We start from the raw sequence: 23528 nt of genomic DNA on the forward strand, positions 1-23528 counted from the left end.
AGAGCCAGTCATTTAACTTTGCTGACCTAAACCGAGAGAGTGCTACAGTACAACTCTCATAATCACACTACAATGTAGTCAGCCTCCGAGCCTCTCAGGATTTTGCTTCTTAAAACGTTATTTGAAAATGTAAGCAAAGGACACATCTTAGTTTGAAGTGACTTTAGGTTGACTATTTGTCATTTCATACATTTTGAGTGCCTCTAAATGTGTTGTTTACATTTGGGTACCACACCACTTTGACCAATGTGACAATTAATAGAAGTCATTTTGCATGCTGTTCTGTGCCAAAAGAGGCCTCTTGCTTAGGTTGAAATGCAGACATTTGCGGACACCGCAAGAGAAAGCGTTACGCTAGCAGCAAGGGTTATGGGGCGATGAAGGGCTGGAGAAAAGAGGGCACATTACCCAGCATTCCTCTGGTGGCCGTCCCATATGGACTAAGGTGAAAGTTGCCCCTAAACACTGATCTTAGGAAAGTTAGGCATTTTCCCCACTAATGGTTAAGGCTAGAATTGGGCGAAGGTAAGCTGAGCCTAGATTTGATCCCAGGGGAAACTTCACCCCGTAGCCTCCCACACACACACACCCGCAGTCGTGTCCCCAGAGACATCTGGTCTTCCTTAAGAGCCCTGTGCCAGTAGAAGTAGTGCCTTCAGTCAGAGGACTCCTTAACACAACATTGGAGCTGTAGTCGCTGACATCTACAGTAGGAATTACTCTATTCGAGTGAGTTTCTGTATTCTCTCGATGTTACATATGTGTGTGTAGAAGTGCAACATTATGCTTATACTAAAGTATAGTAGTAGTTGTTTTGGAAGAACTTTTGGATAGTTATTTATTGCTGTACTGCGTTTTGTATTGTAGAAGCGAGGGAGTGTGGGAATTTAAAGAACTCTCTTTATTCTGCATTTGAAGTGAACGTAATTTAAGGGGATTTGGGTCCATTTGGAGAAGCGTTAGAGTAGAGTGTTGAATAGGATGTGACTGCGGTAAAGCCTTGCGAGCTCTAGAAACTAAGGCTGCATCCCAAATGGCACCTCATTCCTTATGTCGTGAGCTACTTTTCACCGGAGTCCATAGGGCTCTGCTCAAGAGTAGTGCACTATATTGGGAATACAGATGTACGGTCTTAATTTGATCACCCTGTTGCAAGAGAACTTTCCTGCAATGCAGAAAATGTCAAACTTGTAGCGTATTTGAGGTTTAAACGTATTTGAGGTTTAAACATTAATTCTAATCTAATCCACAAAATAATGTACATTCTAATCCACAAAATAATGTACATTTCCTGTTTCTGCAGGATTATTTTCCTGCTGTAGCAACCTAGCTCAAATTTAGTTCCTAGTGTGCCATTTGTCAATCAAACAAAGTATATTCTTCTCTGTCCATGTGCTGTGCAGCCACGCCATTTGGTTCTGATTTAAGAGTGGAACCAGACAGAGTGAAACCAGACAATCAGCAACCACATACAGTCCTGCAATCCGACTCCATCTTAGAATTGAGCTGTCTAAAGTCTCCGGAGCTAATAAGGTTCGGTTTTTAGGGAATGTTACAAACGCTGCATGCGAAATAGAATGTGAAGCCCAGTGTGTGTCCCAAATGGCACCCTATTCCCTGTAGGCCCTGGTCAAAAGTAGTGCACTCTCAAGGGAATAGTGTTCCATTTGTGACGCACTACCAGTCATCAAATAATACATGTGGTATTAGGATCATCTGCAAGGTCTTTCATCATAATGAAAAGCTAGTGGCTAACTGCTAACATAACAGTACACCAGGGAAAGAGCGAGTTGGTTCACCAACTGACTACGTTGTTACAAGGAAGCCCTACTATTAGTTATAGAGCCTGAGATGTATGTACCATATAGGGGCTCAGCACTTTATTTCCTGGATCCTCTCTCTCTTTAATGGAGCCTATAGGATCTTTATTATACTACCGGAAACGTCTGGTCTTTAACTCAATGGAAATACACTGAAGATATAGTGTTTGTGCTGTATGTCCGACTGCGTACAACTCATGTGGCCCCACAGTACACAAAGCATGCGTCCCAAATGGCACTCTATTCACTATTCTCTATTCACACAACTTTGAATCGTGACCCATAACACTGATGTCATGTTCCTGTACATGGTTAACAGCCACCAGATCATCATCAACCAATCATTAACTCTTTGGTAACCCTCTCTACTTCCCAGGCGTGCTGTACCTGCAGTACGGAGAGGAGACCAAGCAGATCCGGATGCCCAATGAGATCACCAGTGGCGACACCATCAGGGCTCTGTTTGTGAGTGCCTTCCCCCAGCAGCTCACCATGAAGATGCTGGAGTCTCCGAGTGTGGCCGTCTATGTCAAAGATGACATGAGGAACATGTACTACGAGCTTACTGACGTCAGGTAAATGTTTGTGTGTGTGTGTGTGTTATGTCTCTATTTTCCCACACTGGGTTAGCTAGAGCAGGTCATTTGGGGGTTTCCTCCCTATGTCTCAGTCTCACCCCTGTAAGGTCCTCAGGGTTACCCAGCAGCCTTCCTCTCTCCCCTCCTTAGGCTCTTCCTGTCTAATGAGCTCAACTTACGCAACACAGGAAGTGACCCTCTCCACTTCCCAGTCAACCCAATAGCTGTGTGGATGAAAGACCTCGGGATGTGGAGCCCTACTGTAGTAGACGCTTTAGTTCCAACAACACCTAAACAAACCCAAACAATACAGTCCCAAATGACACCCTAATCCTTATCTAGTGCACTACTTTGGGTTTGCCTATGGGCCCGGGTCAAACGTAGTGCACTACATAGACATTAGGGTGCCATTTTGGGTTGTGAGAACAGTTTTAGAGCCTCTACTTTCTCAAATGTTGTCCCACGTGATGGAAAGTGGAACGTTCTATTGTGGTCGACTTCATGTGTTTTTACACGTGTCCTTCCTGCTCAGTTGGCAGGACAAAAGGATTGGACAATAACCCATAAACAGTCTTGTTTCTTCCAGAGCCACAGATTTAAAGTGAGTGAGGGAGCTGTATCAAAGGTGGCCACAGTCTGGCTTTCTTCTATGTGCAGAAACATGTGCTTGTGCAGAGAGACACTTTTAATGAGTCCCAAATGGCATCATATTCCCTACTTGGTGCACTACTTTTGACCAGGGCACAAAGGAACTCTGGAAAAAAGTAATACACTATGTAGGGAATGGGGTGCCATTTGGGACGTATGTTAAGTGTCTCTTTGCAGAGGCACATGTAGCATTAGCGTTAGCCTTTCTTTTAACACAGAGAGAAAAACGAACACCAGTGAGATTCTGTAAGACAACACTGACCAGGGTTTCTTGCCCTCACAGTCATCCCCACACACAGTCACGTCACCAATCACCCACTTCCTGGTATTATGGGTGTGTTTATGGGAGACAACACTTCATAAAGTCCAACCATATATACAGGGCATTTGGAAAGTATTCAGACCCCTTGACTTTTTCCACATTTTGTTACGTTACAGCCTTATTCTAAAATGGATTCAATTACATTTTTCATCTACACACAATACCCCATAATAACGAAGCGAAAACAGGTTTTTAGAAACTTTTGTGAATGTATAAGAAAAACAGAAGTACCTTATTTATAAAGGTATTCAGACCCTTCGTTATGAGACTCGAAATTGAGCTTGGGTGCATTCTGTTTCCATTGAGCATCCTTGAGCTGTTTCTACAACCTGATTGGAGTCCACCTATGGTAAAATCAATTGATTGGACATGATTTGGAAAGGCACACAATGTTCTATGAAAGGTCCCACAGTTGACAGTGCATGTCAGAGCAGAAACCAAGCCATGAGGTCTAAGGAATTTTCCGAGACAGGATTGGGTCGAGGCACAGATCTGGGGAAATGTCTGCAGCATTGAAGGTCCCAAAGAACAGAGGCCTCCATCATTCTTAAATGGAAGAAGTTTGGACCAAGACTCTTCGCCACCAAGACTCTTCGCCAAACCAAACTGAGCATTCGGGGGAGAAGGGCCTTGGTCAGGGAGGTGACCAAGAACCAGAAGGTCACGCTGACAGAGCTCCAGAGTTCCTCTGTGGAGATGGGAGAACCTTCCAGAAGGACTTCCATCTATGCAGCACTCCACCAATCAGGCCTTTATGGTAGAGTGGCCACTCTTTATGACAGAAGCCACTCCTCAGTAAAAGGCACATGACAGTCCGCTTGAAGTTTGCCAAAAGGCACCTAAAGGCCTGATCTTGAGAAACAAGATTCTCTGGTATGATGAAACCAAGATTGAAAACTTTGGCCTGAATGTCATGCGTCACGTCTGTAGGAAGCCTGGCACCAACCCTAAGATGAAGCATGGTGGTGGCAGCATCATGCTGTGGGGATGTTTTTCAGAGACAGGGACTGGGAGACTAGTCAGGATCGAGGGAAAGATGAACGGAGCAAAGTACAGAGATATGCTTGATGAAAACCTGCTCCAGAGTGCTCAGGACCTCAGACTGGGGGGGAGGTTCACCTTCCAACAGCACAACAACCCTAAGCACACAGCCGAGACAACGCAAGAGTGGCTTCGGGACAAGTCTCTGCATGTCCTTGAGTGATCTAGCCAGAGCCCGAACTTGAACCCATTCGAACATCTCTGGAGAGATCTGAAAACAGCTGTGCAGCGACGCTCCCCATCCAACCTGACAGAGCTTGAGAGGATCTGCAGAGAAGAATGGGAGAAACTCCCCAAATACAGGTGTGCCAAGCTTGTAGCATCATACCCAAGAAGACTCAAGGCTGTAATCGCTGGCAAATGTGCTTCAACAAAGTACTGAGTAAAGGGTGCGCTTTTTCATCATGGGGTATTGTGTGTAGATTGATGAGGGGTGGGGGAAACTATTGAATCCATTTTAGAATAAGGCTGTAAAGTAACAAAATGTGGAAAAAGTCAAGGGGTCTGAATACTTTCCAAATGCACTGTATACGGATTGCCCAGAGAATGATTTGACAGTGCAAACAGAAGCTATTTAGTGACTATATTGTATTTTACTATATTTGAATTTCTGTATAGTACAAGCTTTTGGCACACTGGGCAATTATACTCAATTCTGAAGGCTCAAATGGAAAAACAAGTGTTCTCTATCTGTAATGTTCTTGCGGTGGTGGGATGTTTACTTTATGACTAGCCGTCATCTTTTTTTTATCAGGGCTGTAAAAGTTGTCACATGTTTGTTCCTCGCAGACTGGTACGGTAGAGCGCAGGAGTACTCGCTGACTCGGAACACATCTAGACAGAGAGAGCTTTACTTAGGAGCTTTATATATTAGAGGAAAACTATTTACCATAACACTACTAAAACATTGTTGGACTAATTGGACATTTTGACACAGCACCGTGATGTCTCAGCCAGTGTATGGTCAGTACACCAGACCACGGACTGTGTATGACATCGCCTTATCAGAGTACACACCAATGTCTCGGTATAGGAGTCTCGCAGCTAGAGGAGACAGACCGCTGTCCGATAGTGATATAATCTGGGCACCTCGTCAAACTTCGGATGTTTCTCTCTACAGGAATATCACGGATCACTCCTGCCTGAAGGTGTACCACAAGGACCCCGCACAAGCCTTCAGTCACGGCCCAAGACCCACCAACGGCGATGCCAGGGTGAGTACTTTACTTTCGCTTTTATTCACCATCTTCAAACAGCTTAAAATACAATGTTTTTGTTTATGGAAAATATATTTCACAGCGGTTTAGATGATACAATGATTCTCTACACTATACTTGCTTGTTTTGTCACATAAACTGAAATTAGGCGAACTATTATAATTTTAGAAACCAGGAAATGGAGGAGCAATTTCTGCATAGTGCATCTTTTAATTCCTGTCTGAGCAAAGGAATATAGAGGGTCTAATTCTAAGTCCATCCCTACTGTGGTGCTTTTGTAAAAAAAAAAAAAATTGTATTTACGACAGGTATTATTATGTGCAACATGCCAACCATTCCCATGGAAACCGCTCCAGTACGGAATAGGCCATTCTAGTCAGTCTAACGTATAAATAACACCGTCTATGTGGGCCGTACCTCTTCCTCCACTCTCCGCCTATCCTCCTCTACCCTCTTCTCTCCTACTTATCATCCCTCCCTCTCAGCATCTAGGTAGAGGAATGACCCCCCCCAACCTCCCGTCTTCCTTGATCTGTTTATGGGGGTCTTCTGTTCATGGGGGTCTTCTGTTCTCCGTGCCTAATTTTGTGGGGATCGAGGGAGCCTTGTGTGTGCTTTAGCGCAGTTCTCCGGAAATAACGGAACTACATTCATGGGGCTTTTCCTTGTCCATTCTTCTCCAAATCTCCTGCTATTCTCCCACAAGGCTGTTGCCTGCTCTCCTCCATGTTGGTTTCCTGTTGATGTAACGGAACTAACGCTCAAAGACCTCATTCCTCGCGTGTTCTAACCCCAAATCCGTTCTGATCATCTGAACCCCATACTCCCTAGTCCTCTTGGATGCTTCATCTATCTAGCCAAGAGGAGTCTCCTCCATGTGTACTTTTGCCCAGAGCCCTATTGGGTCCTGGTTAAAAGATGGGCACTGTATAGGGAATAGAGTGCCATTTTGGGATGCAAAACAGGAGTGTTATTGCAGTTATTCCAATCACAACAACCCTTTCAATGAGCCCAGCATCATGTATTGTGTCTTTGTAGAGAGACGGCAGCTTTGCTTGATGGGAAGTGGAGTGTGCTGACAGATTCTGTAGTGTTTTAATTTAGTAGTAGAGTAAAGTATCATTGAGTCTTAAGTCTAGGGACTACTATTGATTAATTCTCTCTGTTATTTATGAAACTGTGCTTCAGTCTGCCTCTATTTCCTACTGTATAAGCATACACCGTGTAGTAGAGTATTTTACTGAAATGAATCGAACACATAGGATACCAAGGAGAAACCACCATTTCTAAAACAACTACTGCATGCACGGCAGAACATTTAAGAAATAACCATTGATTGCTCTACTGTTGATTGTTTAACAGGAAGTAGACATATGTTATGAGCAGTGTTATAAAAAGTGAACACACTCACCCACCCACATACACACACACACACACACACACACACGCGCGCACACTGCATGAATACGCAACCCAGTTCTCATGAGCTGTCTTATCAGTTCTGTCATTGTTTAACCCTCAGGAGCAATTCACACACTCATTCTGTCTCTCTAGACTACTGGACTACTCTAGGAGACTTATGGGCGTTGTCTTCCGCACACACACACACACACACACACACACACACATGCGCACACTCACGCACAGGTTGCACACACACACCCGCACAGGTTTGAGTTTATTTGTTCTGGCCTAGGCACTGGCGGTGGCCGCTTTGATGATGTTTGAATCCCAGATTGTTCCTTTAACAGACCATATGAGTTAGGCAATGGACTTTGATCTCATCCAGGGATGGGCAAAAATGACAAAATACAATTATAAAATACAAATACAAAATGCCATGAAGATCAATGTATCAAAATGAACTACACAATACTTGTATTTGAAATACATATTTTAATGACTTCCAAGTGTTCTATCATTTGAATTACTCTGGGCTGTATTTTGTAATGTATTTAATTAAAATACTAAAATACATTTGCAGGTAGCTGGCCCGAACAGCAACAACATTCTCAGTACCAAAAAAAAGAGACTTCTGATACCAATTGTTATGAATTTTATGAATAATGACTAAATGTGGAATACATTTAACGTAGAACTATAACTAACAGAATTCTACCCTGTCTCTGTTTAATGATAAATAATGTTTGTCCATAAGAAAGAGGGACTGTTAGCAGGCAAGGAACTGTGTCAAACAACTTGTGACCACTGTGGAACTGATAACAGGGAAGGAAGTCTCCCCACCCAGGGAGGGGAGAGACCTTGGGCTTGTAGTAGATTGTATAACAGGTGGCAGGCAATGTGTGAGAAGGAGAAGACTTGTGAACTATATTGTCATTGTTTCTGAGAGGAGGAGGGACATTTATGACGAAATGTGAGGTATATAGACCAATGTACAGGAAATGATAAGCAGAGCTCTCGCAAATAAACCTGCTGACTATTGTAGACTGGCCTCTGTCTGTTTCATTTTAATAAGAACCTTACAAATTCTTATTAACAGACCGAGTATTTTAATTGAAGTTCAGTTTATGAACATTGAGACCAAAATTCTCATGACACCAATGCAGGGGAAAAGCAGGGCCACAAAATGTATACAACTTACAGTATTTTGAAAATACAAAATACATTGGAGTGTAGTTCAGCCCAGTGTAATTCAAAGACAAAAATACTCAGAAGTCATTCAAATACGTACAGTGGGGAGAACAAGTATTTGATACACTGCCGATTTTGCAGGTTTTCCTACTTACAAAGCATGTAGAGGTCTGTAATTTTTATCATAGGTACACTTCAACTGTGAGAGAAGGAATCTAAAACAAAAATCCAGAAAATCACATTGTATGATTTTTAAGTAATTAATTTGCATTTTATTGCATGACATAAGTATTTGATACATCAGAAAAGCAGAACTGAATATTTGGTACAGAAACCTTAGTTTGTAATTACAGAGATCATACGTTTCCTGTAGTTCTTGACCAGGTTTGCACACACTGCAGCAGGGATTTTGGCCCACTCCTCCATACAGACCTTCTCCAGATCCTTCAGGTTTCGGGGCTGTCGCTGGGCAATACGGACTTTCAGCTCCCTCCAAAGATTTTCTATTGGGTTCAGGTCTGGAGACTGGCTAGGCCACTCCAGGACCTTGAGATGCTTCTTACGGAGCCACTCCTTAGTTGCCCTGGCTGTGTGTTTCGGGTCGTTGTCATGCTGGAAGACCCAGCCACGACCCATCTTCAATGCTCTTACTGAGGGAAGGAGGTTGTTGGTCAAGATCTCGCGATACATGGCCCCATCCATCCTCCCCTCAATACGGTGCAGTCGTCCTGTCCCCTTTGCAGAAAAGCATCCCCAAAGAATGATGTTTCCACCTCCATGCTTCACGGTTGGGATGGTGTTCTTGGGGTTGTACTCATCCTTCTATTCCTCCAAACACGGCGAGTGGAGTTTAGAGCAAAAAGCTCTATTTTTGTCTCATCAGACCACATGACCTTCTCCCATTCCTCCTCTGGATCATCCAGATGGTCATTGGCAAACTTCAGACGGGCCTGGACATGCGCTGGCTTGAGCAGGGGGACCTTGCGTGCGCTGCAGGATTTTAATCCATGACGGCGTAGTGTGTTACTAATGGTTTTCTTTGAGACTGTGGTCCCAGCTCTCTTCAGGTCATTGACCAGGTCCTTCCGTGTAGTTCTGGGCTGATCCCTCACATTCCTCATGATCATTGATGCCCCACGAGGTGAGATCTTGCATGGAGCCCCAGACCGAGGGTGATTGACCGTCATCTTGAACTTCTTCCATTTTCTAATAATTGTGCCAACAGTTGTTGCCTTCTCACCAAGCTGCTTGGCTATTGTCCTGTAGCCCATCCCAGCCTTGTACAGGTCTACAATTTATCCCTGATGTCCTTACACAGCTCTCTGGTCTTGGCCATTGTGGAGAGGTTGGAGTCTGTTTGATTGAGTGTGTGGACAGGTGTCTTTTATACAGGTAACGAGTTCAAACAGGTGCAGTTAATACAGGTAATGAGTGGAGAACAGGAGGGCTTCTTAAAGAAAAACTAACAGGTCTGTGAGAGCCGGAATTCTTACTGGTTGGTAGGTGATCAAATACTTATGTCATGCAATAAAATGCAAATTAATTACTTAAAAATCATACAATGTGATTTTCTGGATTTTTGTTTTAGATTCCGTCTCTCACAGTTGAAGTGTACCTATGATAAAAATTACAGACCTCTACATGCTTTGTAAGTAGGAAAACCTGCAAAATCGGCAGTGTATCAAATACTTGTTCTCCCCACTGTATTTCAAGTACAGTACATGTAACAGAAATATGACACTTGCAATAAGTTGTTCTGGGATTCAAACAGCAAAGCGGTTAGATTCTTCAATAATCAATGGCTTTATTTAATTTAAATTTGATAATCCATATATTTATATGTATGTATTCTTATTCCATTCCTTTACTTAGATTTGTGTGTAATAGGTAGATGTTGTGGAATTGTTCGATTATAAGTAAGAAATTGCTGCACTGTGGGAACGAGAAGCACAAGCATTTCGCTACACTTGCAATAGCAGCTGCTAATCATGTGTACGTGACCAATAAAATTTGATTTGATTTTGATTTAAAAGTCCCAAAATTGATGTACCAATCCCAGATCACTCCTTTATATGCCTGCTCATGAAGTGATACAGCTATAATAGTGTATACAGGGCATTCGGAAAGTATTCAGACCCCTTGACTTTTTCCACATTTTGTTACGTTACAGCCTTATTCTAAAATGTATTAAATAAATGTTTTTCCTCATCAATCTACACAGACATAACAAAGCAAAAACATATTTTTTTCATTTTTTTTCCAAATGGATAAAAAATATAAAACATACCTTATTTACATAAGTATTCAGACCCTTTGCTATAAGACTCAAAATTGAGCTCCGGTGCATCCTGTTTACATTGATAATTCTTGATGTTTCTACAACTTGATTGGAGTCCACCTGTGGTAAATTCAATTGATTGGACATGATTTGGAAAGACACACACCTGTCTGTATAAGGTCCCACAGTAACAGTGCATGTCAGAGCAAAAACAAAGCCATGAGGTTGAAGGAATTGTCCGTAGAGCTCTGAGACTGGATTGTGTCAAGGCACATATCTAGGGAAGGGTACCATAAAATGTCTGGCGCATTGAAGGTCCCCAAGAACACAGTGGCCACCATCATTCTTAAATGGAAGAAGTTTGGAACCATCAAGACTTTTCCTAGAGCTGGCCGCCCGGGCCAAACTGAGCATGAAGGGAGTTTACCAAAAACCAGATGGTCACTCTGACAGAGCTCCAGAGGTCCTCTGTGGAGATGGTTGTCCTTCTGGAAGGTTCTCCCATCTCTGCAGCACTCCACCCATCAGGCCTTTATGGTAGAGTAGCCAGACGAAGCCACTCCTCAGTAAAAGGCACATGACAGCTTGCTTGGAGTTTGCCAAAAGGCACCTACAGGACTCTCAGACCATGAGAAACAAGATTCTCTGGTCTGATGAAACCAAGATTGGACTGAATGCAAAGCGTCACATCTGGAGGAAACCTGGCACCATCCCTATGGTGAAGCACGGGGGTGGCAGCATCATGCTGTGGGGATGTTTTTCAGCGACAGGGACTGGGAGACTAGTCAGGATCGAGGGATAGATGAACAGAGCAAAGTTCAGAGAGATCCTTGATGAAACCTGCTCCAGAGCGCCTCAGGACCTCAGACTGGGGCGAAGGTTCACCTTCCAACAGGACAACGACCCTAAGCACACAGCCGAGACAACATAGAAGTGGCTTCGGGACAAGTCTCTGAATGTCCTTGAGTGGCCCAGCCAGAGCCCGAACTTGAACCCAATCGAACATCTCTGGAGAGACCTGAAAATAGCTGTACAGCGACGCTCCCCATCCAACCTGACAGAGCTTGAGATAATCTGCAGAGAGGAATGGGAGAAACTCCCCAAATACAGGTGTGCCAAGCTTATAGTGTCATACCAAAGAAGACTCAAGGCTGTAATCGATGCCAAAAGTACTTCAACAAAGTACTGAGTAAAGTGTCTGAATACTTATGTAAATGTGATAATTGTTTTTTTATAAATTTGCATACATTTCTAACAACCTGTTTTTGCTTTGTCATTATGGGGTATTGTTTGTAGGTTGATGAGGGGTGGATGGCGGACAATGTAATCAATTTTAGAATGAGGCTGCGATGTAACAAAAAGTCAAGGGGTCTGAATACTTTCCGAATGCACCGTAGTGTTCTGAAAAATGAAGTGGACATTTGTAGTGGCTGGTGTGCAAATACTTTCTGCTTGAAATTGACACGTGAATCAAATTCATTCAACATTGATCCATGCCAATTTTGTACCATTACTATATATACGGTATAATGCCTGTATGAATTAACTGTTGTTTCTATGCCATTGAGCCATTAGCTTATGGCAGGTTGCCCTTTTTAAATGCAGACTGTGCAAAGTCATACATTTTAATACTGAAGCACACACACACACACACAGGCAAGGTAAACAGTGGCTTTATTCCTGACAGATGTGAAGCTGAGAGTGCAGGTGTTTTGTCTAGAACATTTGCGAGACAAAGGAGCTTTTCTTATGCATCCTCGCATTAGCAGCTCCTCTTCGCTGTGAAACCAAAACCTGGCATACGAGGAAAAGGGCAAATGCAGAACAATAACCAATCGAGTGGTGCACCTGTTCGAACAAAATGTTTTGATTGGAGTGGAAGAACACTGCTGCACGCCTCAGTAGGGCTAAGCAGTGTCCTGTCTCCTCTAAAGAAATGATCAGATACACACACTGCATTGATTATGTCTATCGACAGTAAAGTCAGTGAGAAATCATTTCTGCTATTGGTCTCCATTTTGTTTTGTTCTCCTCTAAGAGATTGTTTCCCAATGTTTTGGGGGTTAAATATAGGGTTTCGAGTCTCATTGCAACAATCAAACTGCTATGAGATCGAGTTGGAGATACTGACTAGATGCTAGCTAAGATAACGTTGTTTTTTGTGTGTTTATTTTACTCTGCCTGCTAACACGCTGGGTGATTCAGAATCCATTGAAGAGCTTGAACGATTCATTGACGAGAGGTACTTACGAACTCAAAGAAACATGTCGCTGGTTTCGGAGGATTCAAGCATTGTTAAGGACAACCAACCCAATCAACAAAACAAACCAAATCCAAGTTGGCCAAGCGGTATCAACGATGGCACCAAACCATCCCCAAGCAAGAGGGCGCGTGTGGAGAGAGGTTTTTGGATGTTGACTTGTTAAAATCCATCAATGAACGGCTTGCCAAACATGATATCTTGGATATACTACGAGAGGACATCAATGCATTATGTGCCAGTCTAGAATTCAGCCAATGTCAGATTGATTATCTAAGGAAAGAGAACACAGAGCTGAAAGGTACTATAGACTCTATTCATGGCAAGGTGGAGGTGGTGCAAAGGGAGAACAAACAACGTAAAGAAACCTTGCTTGATGTACAGTGTCGATCAATGCGGGACAATCTAATATTTTCAGGGATACTGGAGAATGACAACAGCAGAGGCTGTGAGGACACTGTCCGAGACTTTATGTAAACTCAACTGAAACTGCCCACTGATGTTGTGTGTAATGTCTCTTTCTCCAGAGTCCATAGAATGTGTAAGGCCTCTGGGAATAGGCCACGGGATATTATTGCATGTTTTGACCAATTTAAGCAAAAGGAAATGACGAACAGCAGGGGCAGAGAACTCAGAAACACTGATTTAGGAATGAATGATCACTTCCCCACTGAGATCAATGAACAGATATATATTTTTTTAAATCCCATCATGAAGGAAAAGCGTTGCCTGAATCAATGAGTCTCCATGGTGATGGACAGACTTTACATCAACGGGCAACTGTATCGGGACTCTAGAGTAACTCCCTGGCTATTTTAATTCAACGTTCAAATCAGAGTTTGTGTGTTGTAGTGTATCATGACAACTTCAACTATAACGAATACATGCTCTATTGATCTCCACTTGATAAGGAAAGACCATTTCCGGAGACCTTCTCCCTTACCTCACCTCGCTCATCAACTCATCCTTGACCGCTGGCTACGTCCCTTCCGTCTTCAAGAGAGCGAGAGTTGCACCCCTTCTGAAAAAACCTACACTCGATCCCTCCGATGTCAACAACTACAGACCAGTATCCCTTCTTTCTTTTCTCTCCAAAACTCTTGAACGTGCCGTCCTTGGCCAGCTCTCCTGCTATCTCTCTCAGAATGACCTTCTTGATCCAAATCAGTCAGGTTTCAAGACTAGTCATTCAACTGAGACTGCTCTTCTCTGTGTCACGGAGGCGCTCCGCACTGCTAAAGCTAACTCTCTCTCCTCTGCTCTCATCCTTCTAGACCTATCGGCTGCCTTTGATACTGTGAACCATCAGATCCTCCTCTCCACCCTCTCCGAGCTGGGCATCTCCGGCGCGGCCCACGCTTGGATTGCGTCCTACCTGACAGGTCGCTCCTACCAGGTGGCGTGGCGAGAATCTGTCTCCGCACCACGTGCTCTCACCACTGGTGTCCCCCAGGGCTCTGTTCTAGGCCCTCTCCTATTCTCGCTATACACCAAGTCACTTGGCTCTGTCATATCCTCACATGGTCTCTCCTATCATTGCTATGCAGACGACACACAATTAATCTTCTCCTTTCCCCCCTCTGATAACCAGGTGGTGAATCGCATCTCTGCATGTCTGGCAGACATATCAGTGTGGATGACGGATCACCACCTCAAGCTGAACCTCGGCAAGACGGAGCTGCTCTTCCTCCCGGGGAAGGACTGCCCGTTCCATGATCTCGCCATCACGGTTGACAACTCCATTGTGTCCTCCTCCCAGAGTGCTAAGAACCTTGGCGTGATCCTGGACAACACCCTGTCGTTCTCAACTAACATCAAGGCGGTGACCCGTTCCTGTAGGTTCATGCTCTACAACATTCGCAGAGTACGACCCTGCCTCACGCAGGAAGCGGCGCAGGTCCTAATCCAGGCACTTGTCATCTCCCGTCTGGATTACTGCAACTCGCTGTTGGCTGGGCTCCCTGCCTGTGCCATTAAACCCCTACAACTCATCCAGAACGCCGCAGCCCGTCTGGTGTTCAACTTTCCCAAGTTCTCTCACGTCACCCCGCTCCTCCGCTCTCTCCACTGGCTTCCAGTTGAAGCTCGCATCCGCTACAAGACCATGGTGCTTGCCTACGGAGCTGTGAGGGGAACGGCACCTCCGTACCTTCAGGCTCTGATCAGGCCCTACACCCAAACAAGGGCACTGCGTTCATCCACCTCTGGCCTGCTCGCCTCCCTACCTCTGAGGAAGTACAGTTCCCGCTCAGCCCAGTCAAAACTGTTCGCTGCTCTGGCACCCCAATGGTGGAACAAACTCCCTCACGACGCCAGGTCAGCGGAGTCAATCACCACCTTCCGGAGACACCTGAAACCCCACCTCTTTAAGGAATACCTAGGATAGGATAAAGTAATCCTTCTAGCCCCCCCCCCCCTTAAAAGAGTTAGATGCACTATTGTAAAGTGGTTGTTCCACTGGATATCATAAGGTGAATGCACCAATTTGTAAGTCGCTCTGGATAAGAGCGTCTGCTAAATGTCTTAAATGTAATGTAAATGAAAGGGCTGCATATAGCTCAGGTTAATGTATGTAGCCTTCCTAACAAAATACATGAGGTTTTTAACTTGGTCCACATAAATAATATTCATATTTTGGCTTTGACCAAAACGCATTAAGATTCATCTGTAAATGATGGGCAAATTAACATTCAAGGATATAGTCTACTGAGAAGGGACAGGAATAGGAATGGTGGGGGTGTAGCACTGTACATTCAGAATCATATACCTTTTAAGAGGAGGGATGACCTTAATGCATGTCAAATAGAGGCACTATGGGCTCAGGTACATCTGTCTCACCAGGCACCCATATTGGTAGGATGTGTGTATAGACCTAGCTCTAAGGTGTCCTATCTGGATGACTTATGCACTGGGTTTGACCAGGCCACAGATAGCAACAGAGATGTATTTATCTTTTCTTTTAATATAAATTGGAAGGATCATAATCATTCGAATAGAACTAAATTGATGATATGCCAAGAACTGTGGTTTGAAACAAATGGTTAATGATACTATTTGATCATCAACTAAGTTGGGTCACCGTTCAGACACATGCATTGATCTGATTTTCTGTAATATACCATTGCAATGCTTAAAAGCCAGATCAATGCCAGTGGGCTGGACAGACCATAGTATTGTGACCATAACCATGAACACCAAGGTTCCAAAGAAACCCCCAAGGATTGTGGTCAAGAGAAATGTTAAAACATTTAATCATGAGCTATTTCAAAATGTTTTGGCTGCTGTACCCTGGGAGCTGATTTATCTAGAGGATGGTTTAAACTACGCTACAGAATGTTTTATTGATTTGCCCACTGAGGTAATGGACCATCATGCACCAGTAAGAAAGGGTACTGTTGGGGCTCGTCCATCTCCATGGATTGATGATGAACTGGGTGAGGCATTTTCTCAAAGAAATATAGCAAAAGTCTTAGCAGCCAAATCTGAACTAGAAATTGATGAACAGAATTATAGAACATTTACGTAATTATGCAGTTAAATTGAATCGTAAGAAAAAACTGTTATTTTACAACAACGCTTTTATTGATTGTAAAAAGGTATGGAATACAGTTAAGGGCTTACTTGGTGCATCTATCTCATCATGCCCGTCTAGTGTGGAGGTTGACGGGAGAACAATCACAAAACCAGCTGATATTGCCAATCGTTTTGCAGATTTTTTCTTTTTTTTACAAAGAAAATTAATTTACTGAGCAATAATGTGAACACACATTCTTCCAAACAAACTATTGTCCAATGGATTGATGATCATATTATGAGCAACCAAGACCTGCTCTTTTAGTCTAGAAATGGTGTCAGTAGAGGAGGTGTTAAACCTATTGAAGTCATTACCCGATGGTAAATCTACAGGTTATGATCTTCTGGACCATTTTTTACTTCGCTGTGCTGCTCCCCAGATTGCAGTTCCACTGAAATAAATGTTTAATTGGTCACTGGAAAAGGGGATGTTTGCAAATGTATGGAAGCATGCGAAACTGTGTCCTATTCCGAAAGACAGCAAACAACCCATTACGCCTGCCGATAGTCGACCAATTAGTCTACTCCCTTCACTCAGCAAGATATTGGAGGGTATTGTGAGGAGACAAATATGGGAGTACATGGAAAAGAATGATCTGATTACAGAAATCAGCATGCTTATTGAAAAAACCCAGTCCACTACCACTGCATTGGTTGACATGACTAACCAGTGGCTCAATGCTATGGATAATGGCAGGTTTGTGGGTGTACTATTTTTAGATTTTAGTGCAGCATTTGATTTAGTGGATCGTGAAATAATTCGGACAAAATTAATGCATTATGGAGGTAGCATTGAATTGGGTACAGTCATATCTAACTGGCAGGAAACAGTTCACCTACAGTTCAAGTTGGAAGTTTACATACACTTAGGTTGGAGTCATTTAAACTAGATTTTCAACCACTCCACAAATGTATTGTTAACAAACTATGGTTTTGGCAAGTCGGTTAGTATATCTACTTTGTACATGACACAAGTCATTTTTCCAACAATTGTTTACAGACAGATTATTACACTTATAACTCACTGTATCACAATTCCAGTGTGTCAGAAGTTTACATACAGAAAGTTGACTGTGCCTTTAAACAGCTTGGAAAATTCCAGAAAACGATGTCATGGCTTTAGATGCTTCTGACAGGCTAATTGACATCATTTGAGTCCATTGGAGGTGTACCTGTGGATGTATTTCAAGGCCTACCTTCGAACTCACTGCCTCTTTGCTTGACATCATGGGAAAATCAAAAGAAATCAGCCAAGACCTCAGAAAAAAAATTGTAGACCTCCACAAGTCTGGTTCATCCTCGGAGCAATTTCCAAATGCCTGACGGTACCACGTTCATCTGTACAAACAACAGTATGCAAGTATAAACACCATGGGACCGTGGTCATACCAGCCGTCATACCGCTCAGGAAGGAGACGCGTTCTGTCTCCTAGAGATGAATGCACTTTGGTTGGAAAAGTGCAAATCAATCCCAGAACAACAGCAAAGGACCTTGTGAAAATGCTGGAGGAAACAGGTACAAAAGTATATATCCACAGTAAAACGAATCCTATATCGACATAACCTGAAAGGCTGCTTAGCAAGGAAGAAGCCACTGCTCCAAAACCGCCATAAAAAAGCCAGACTACGGTTTGCAACTACACATAGGGACAAAGATTGCCCTTTTTGGAGAAATGTCCTCTGGTCTGATGAAACAAAAATAGAAATGTTGGCCATAATGACCATCGTTCTGTTTGGAGGAAAAAGGGGGAGGCTTGCAAGCCAAAGAACACCATCCCAACCGTGAAGCACAGGGGGGGCAGCATCATGTTGTGGGGGTGCTTTGCTGCAGGAGGGACTGGTGCACTTCACAAAATAGATGGAATTATGAGAAAGGAAAATTAAGTGGATATATTGAAGCAACATCTCAAGACATCAGTCAGGAAGTTAAAGCTTGGTCGCAAATGGGTCTTCCGAATGGTCAATGATCCCAAGCATACTTCCAAAGCTGTGGCAAAATGGCTTAAGGACAACAAAGTGAAGGTATTGGAGTGGCCATCACAAAGCCCTGACCTCAATCCTATAGAAAATTTGTGGGCAGAACTGAAAAAGTGTTTGCGAGCAAGGAGGCCTACAAACCTGACTCGTTACTCCAGCTCTGTCAGGAGGAAGGGGCCAAAATTCACCAAACATATTGTGGGAAGCTTGTGGAAGGCTACCCAAAACGTTTGACCCAAGTTAAACAATTTAAAGGCAATGCTACCAAATACTGATTGAGTGTATGTAAACTTCTGACCCACTGGGAATGTGATGAAAGAAATAAAAGCTGAAATAAATCATTATCTACTATTATTCTGACATTTCACATTCTTAAAATAAAGTGGTTATCCTAACTGACCTAAGACAGGGAATTTGTACTGGGATTAAATGTCAGGAATTGTGAAAAACTGCGTTTAAATGTATTTGGCTAAGGTGTATGTAAACGTCCGACTTCAACTGTATATCAATGGTTCACTTTCTTCCCCTCATGCTTTAAACTGTGGAATACTGCAGGGCAGCTGCCTTGGGCCACTTCATTATTTAATATATACCATGACCTTCCTTATGAAGCTCAAGCTACCATATTTGCAGATGATACTACAATTTATGCAGCAAGACAATTGGTTCAACAGGTACAGCAAGCTTTACAAGGAGATTTGGAGAATATCAGGGAGTGGGTTTGCCGGGAACAAACTTGTTTTAAACACCAAGAAAACCGAAGTTATGTTGGTCATTTCCACTAGGAAAAGGCCAACACAGCATAGGATACAATGAAGTATGGGAGGAGTACAAATTGAGGAAGTGTCAGAAACCAAACTACTAGGAGTGCAGCTAGACAACTGCTTATCATGGTCATCTCAAATAACTCATCTATGTAAAAATAAATATTAAAACAGCATGCATGAACAGAAGGATAGCTAAATATTTACCAGGACAGATTCTTAAGCAAATAACACAAGCATTAATTGAGAGTCAAGTGAATTACTGTTCTGTGTTCTGGGGAAATGCATCATCAAGTGAAATTAGGAGGCTGCAAATTGCACAGAACAAAGCAGCAAGGATTGTTTTAAGGTGGATATATGGTTCTCCTGTTGTAGAAATGCGCAATGCTCTTGGTTGGTCATCAATCAACAAGATAATTGAAAAAAACATGCTTATTTTATAATATACACCATTTAAAACAGCCAAACTCTGGTATTCAGTTGGTAAGAGACAGACATTCAGTAAATACTAGGAATAGATTGTCCACCATCTGTATTATCCAGACAGAAAAGAGAAATAGGCAAAAATAACATTTTGATTTAGAGCAAAAAGAAATGGAATAATTTAACTGAGCAAACCAGAAACCTTTCAATATATAAATTTAAACAATACTTTAATACCATTTAAATATAATACATAAGAAAGTTGTGCTGGACTATGGTAGATGAAGAATCAATATATATTTTTAGACTGAGTATTTATCGGGTCAATATGTTCGTCTATTATGTCTGTTTGTAACATTGTGTTATATGTGAAAATGTGTACGTATTATAAATTGTATTTGAATGTTTAAGGACTCTTGGAAGATTAGTCCAAATGAGATCAAAATATATTAGTGGGGTTAAATAAGTTAGCGGTAGCCATGCTCATATGTTGACAGTTTCCCCAGTGCGTGTGTGCAACAGTTAATCAGTAAGCTTGCAGGCTTCATTTACATCAGGGTGTTGTAACAGAGGTGACTGGAATAAAACACATAATTTCCACTACACATAAGCCACACATGCCTGACAGTCAAGTAGCCTATTTATGCATCACTGTTTTATTCAAAAAAATCCTCTGTGTTTGTAATGTTCAGAGTCAGAAAGCAGCAAAACACTGCTTAGAGTCATCTATCTACATTGAAAAAATAAAGCTTCTTAAATGGTTCTTCCTCAGCTCTTAAGGTTCCTCGGAGAACTCTTGCCCGATAAAGAACCTTTGAGTTAAGTGTGGGGTTCTTGACGTGGCATCGACGGTTCTTCAGAATTCTAAAAGGTTCTTGAAATGTATGGAAACCTGCAGATGTGTCCCATTTCATAACACACAGAAAATTGCCCAGTGTTAACTAGTGTTGATTTTTCAGTGTAACACTGTCAACAGGGCCGGATTAATAAATCATGGGGCTTAGTTTTATTTTCTAGGTCCAGAAATCTGCCTTAAAAAAAAAGAAAAAATAATTTCATTCAATTCTACGTCATTTACATGATCGAAGACATCTGAATCTTTTGTAATACCACACAAATGACTGAAATTAGTGGCTACTCTGACTGACAAACTGAGATCAATTTGGTCTTGAATTCAAACAAACAATAGCTCAGGCCAATGAAGCGACACACAGATTATACAATATTAGGAGGACATATACAGTATATGCAGTATATCATAGGCTACTAAATACAATTTTCAGTGGCACACTGACTCACCTAATGATGAAGAAGATGAAACCATAGGCTACTCACGTTGATGGCCGGTGTGCTCGTAGTATGTCTGTATCTCAAGATGAGGTACTTTGAAAAACAGTGCTGCTGTTCGCAGAAAATTGGCAGTCGTTGAGACGAATGTTTTATATTGGTTCTACAGAAAGACTAGTCTTCTCTTCTCAGCAGTAGGCATTTGCTTTCCAAACCGTAAGTTTTTGCGATTTGTATTTTGAAATCTGCAAAAGGCAAACCGGCAGCCACAACCAACCATAGAAATATAATCCATAGATGGCAGTTCCCATTCAAGTCAGAACTGGCAGCCATTGCCAGTGTACCAATGAGTTTAACAGTCAAATTGCCAGGCTAAGAGGTTACAAAACCCTTCTATGGGTTATATGTCTATGGCCACAACGTAACAAGCTGCATCTTTGGAACGCATACTGCCCAATCTGCGGCCTTCCTGACTGTAGGCATACCGGTAACTGCCAAAATAAAGGAAACACTTGAGTAAACGAGGGATACATATATGTTATAGTGTGGTGTGCATTTTCCTGGAATGGTTTAGTTCCACTTGTAGAATCTAGGCCAAGGCGCATTGAAGCTGTTCTGGCAGCTCGTGGTGGCCCAACACCATTTTAAGACCCTTTATGTTGGTGTTATTTTGGCAGATACCTGATACCTGCATGTGCTTGTGATAAAACTTCATCCACAGGTCTTTTTTTTAAACTATTGATCCTCTGTGGCTGAATTATTTTTGAGCACTGAGAGCGGCCTACTGTGGTTGGGCCCTGACTCACACAATTGACCAGTCACAATGTGTATTTAAAATGTTTTATTAATCAGTTACTCAAGGCAGGGCCTATCATTTACCCACGTGGGCCCCCTACATCCTATCCTCACCCATCTGATGATTAGCAGAGCTGTCTACACTCCTTGAGAGTGGGCTCCTGAGTCCTCCTGTGGTTGGTGTTTGCAGTAAAATAAATAAATAAATATATATATATATAATATATACTGTATATATTTCCTTTATTACTTTTTGTAATAATAATTGGGCTCCCCACGGGCCTTGGCCCAGGGGCTTCAGGTAAGCCCCTGCATTAACCTGGCCCTGAATGTAAAGAGTTAAATTAACACTCAGTGGTGTAAAAGAACCCCAGTGTTGGTGTTAATAAGTTGTTGAACCAAAACCACACCCATCATTATCATATTTCCCAGCATGCTCTATTGCAGCTTGATTTGTTTTAAAATAGTTTTTTTTCAATATTACATTTAAGTCATTTAGCAGACGCTCTTATCCAGAGCGCTATGTTTTTGCGTGTACATTCATTGATTAAATAATCGTATGTTTTTCAAATATAAATAATATACATTTGTCTAAACTATTGCTGTTACTTGGACTTATTGCACGCGTTACTGGGATGGTTGTTCCAGTTTAGATGTTTACGGTAGTCTTATATCTTCGTTTTCTCAACCCTGGCAGTCATTCTGAAAGCAGGCCGGGGGGGGGGGGTTACACATTCAGGCCATTGTATTAGGGTAAAACTAGGCCCTCAAAAGCAGGCCTTGTGGAAAAAAACGATCTAAATCTCGAAGGAGGATTCTAAAGATTGTCAATGTAATATATACTGTATAAAATACCATCGTGTTTTTGTGTTTCAGAAACGATTAAGTGTCTACTGAATGGTTCTTTCTAAAAGTGAACAGCAGTGGGGAGGGTGTGACAGCTGATGTGTGTGAGAGAGGTGAAAAGTCTGTATCACTGAACAAAGACTCCCGACTGGGCTGCATCCACAGCCAACAAAGACAAACTCATTGGTTGATTAGTGAAAACACCCTTTCTATAAATATGTTAAAGGTAATACTGGCTGGGATTCTTCTATTCAAAGGCACTGGAACGACATATAATAGAGAAAAAATGTAAACCACAAGCTACGGAGTTCAAAAACTTTCGAAGTCAAATATTTTCACACGTCTCGTATGGAAATGCTCAATGTTAAAACTGTTTTGGTTTAATAGGATTATTACAAGGTGGACATCGTACTGCATATATGTCCTAACAAAGCAAAAGCGCCTGGTAGTTGTATGAAGTTGAACACAGCTGTTCTATGCTGTTTGTGATGGCTTGTCAATCCTAAACAGATGTTATACCTGAAACGATGCATTCCTTTCATCCTCTTGAAAGACCACGTTGCATTTTCAACAGCGTGACCTTATAAGGCAGGAGGTCCAGGTTGGTCCGCAGACATATAAAACATGGCCTTTTTTAATAAATAAACAAACGCATCTGAAGATGTGGGGAGAACTAGTCGGCGAAATGGGGAACATTTGGTTTGAGTTTGGCTCATGTGGACTTCTGGCTCCGAGACCTCGCTCTTTCCACTGCCTCCTTAAGGTTCTCATTAGAAGGACAGTATGTCTAGGAGGGTCTCATAAAGTCAGCTCAATCCAGTAATACGTGAGGCTATTAGAGTCCTGCACCAGGCTAGATACACACCCACATGAATCAGGAGTTCTGGTGCAGAAGTAGTGAGACGTATTGTATTTGTATTGGTCTCCACTGCAGTCCTTGGATGAGATAATAGGGATTTTCATTGTTATGATGACGGTTTATGGGCAATATCGCTTTCTCTCTCTTATACAGTGACTACCACCTTGGCAGGAGCACATTTGAACTGTCTGACTCTTTGTGGTCATAGGTGGGGAATCAAACAGTCACCATATGAAATCATTTAATTA

At 42.4% G+C, this 23528-nt stretch overlaps 1 protein-coding gene across 12 annotated transcripts in view; it reads left to right on the plus strand.

The window, feature by feature from the left end:
- The window catches only part of LOC139583554 (sickle tail protein homolog), a 181484-nt gene that overhangs the window by 130576 nt on the left and 27380 nt on the right, over positions 1-23528 (plus strand). For all 12 annotated transcript variants that reach the window (XM_071414758.1, XM_071414760.1, XM_071414759.1 and 9 more), the window contains 2 exons: positions 2197-2395; positions 5530-5623. In XM_071414758.1, coding sequence (XP_071270859.1) covers positions 2197-2395; positions 5530-5623 — 293 coding nt within the window. The remainder of the gene's footprint in view (positions 1-2196; positions 2396-5529; positions 5624-23528) is intronic.

This window comes from Salvelinus alpinus, chromosome 8, assembly GCF_045679555.1.
Source record: "Salvelinus alpinus chromosome 8, SLU_Salpinus.1, whole genome shotgun sequence".
In the NCBI taxonomy this organism is placed as follows: domain Eukaryota; kingdom Metazoa; phylum Chordata; class Actinopteri; order Salmoniformes; family Salmonidae; genus Salvelinus; species Salvelinus alpinus.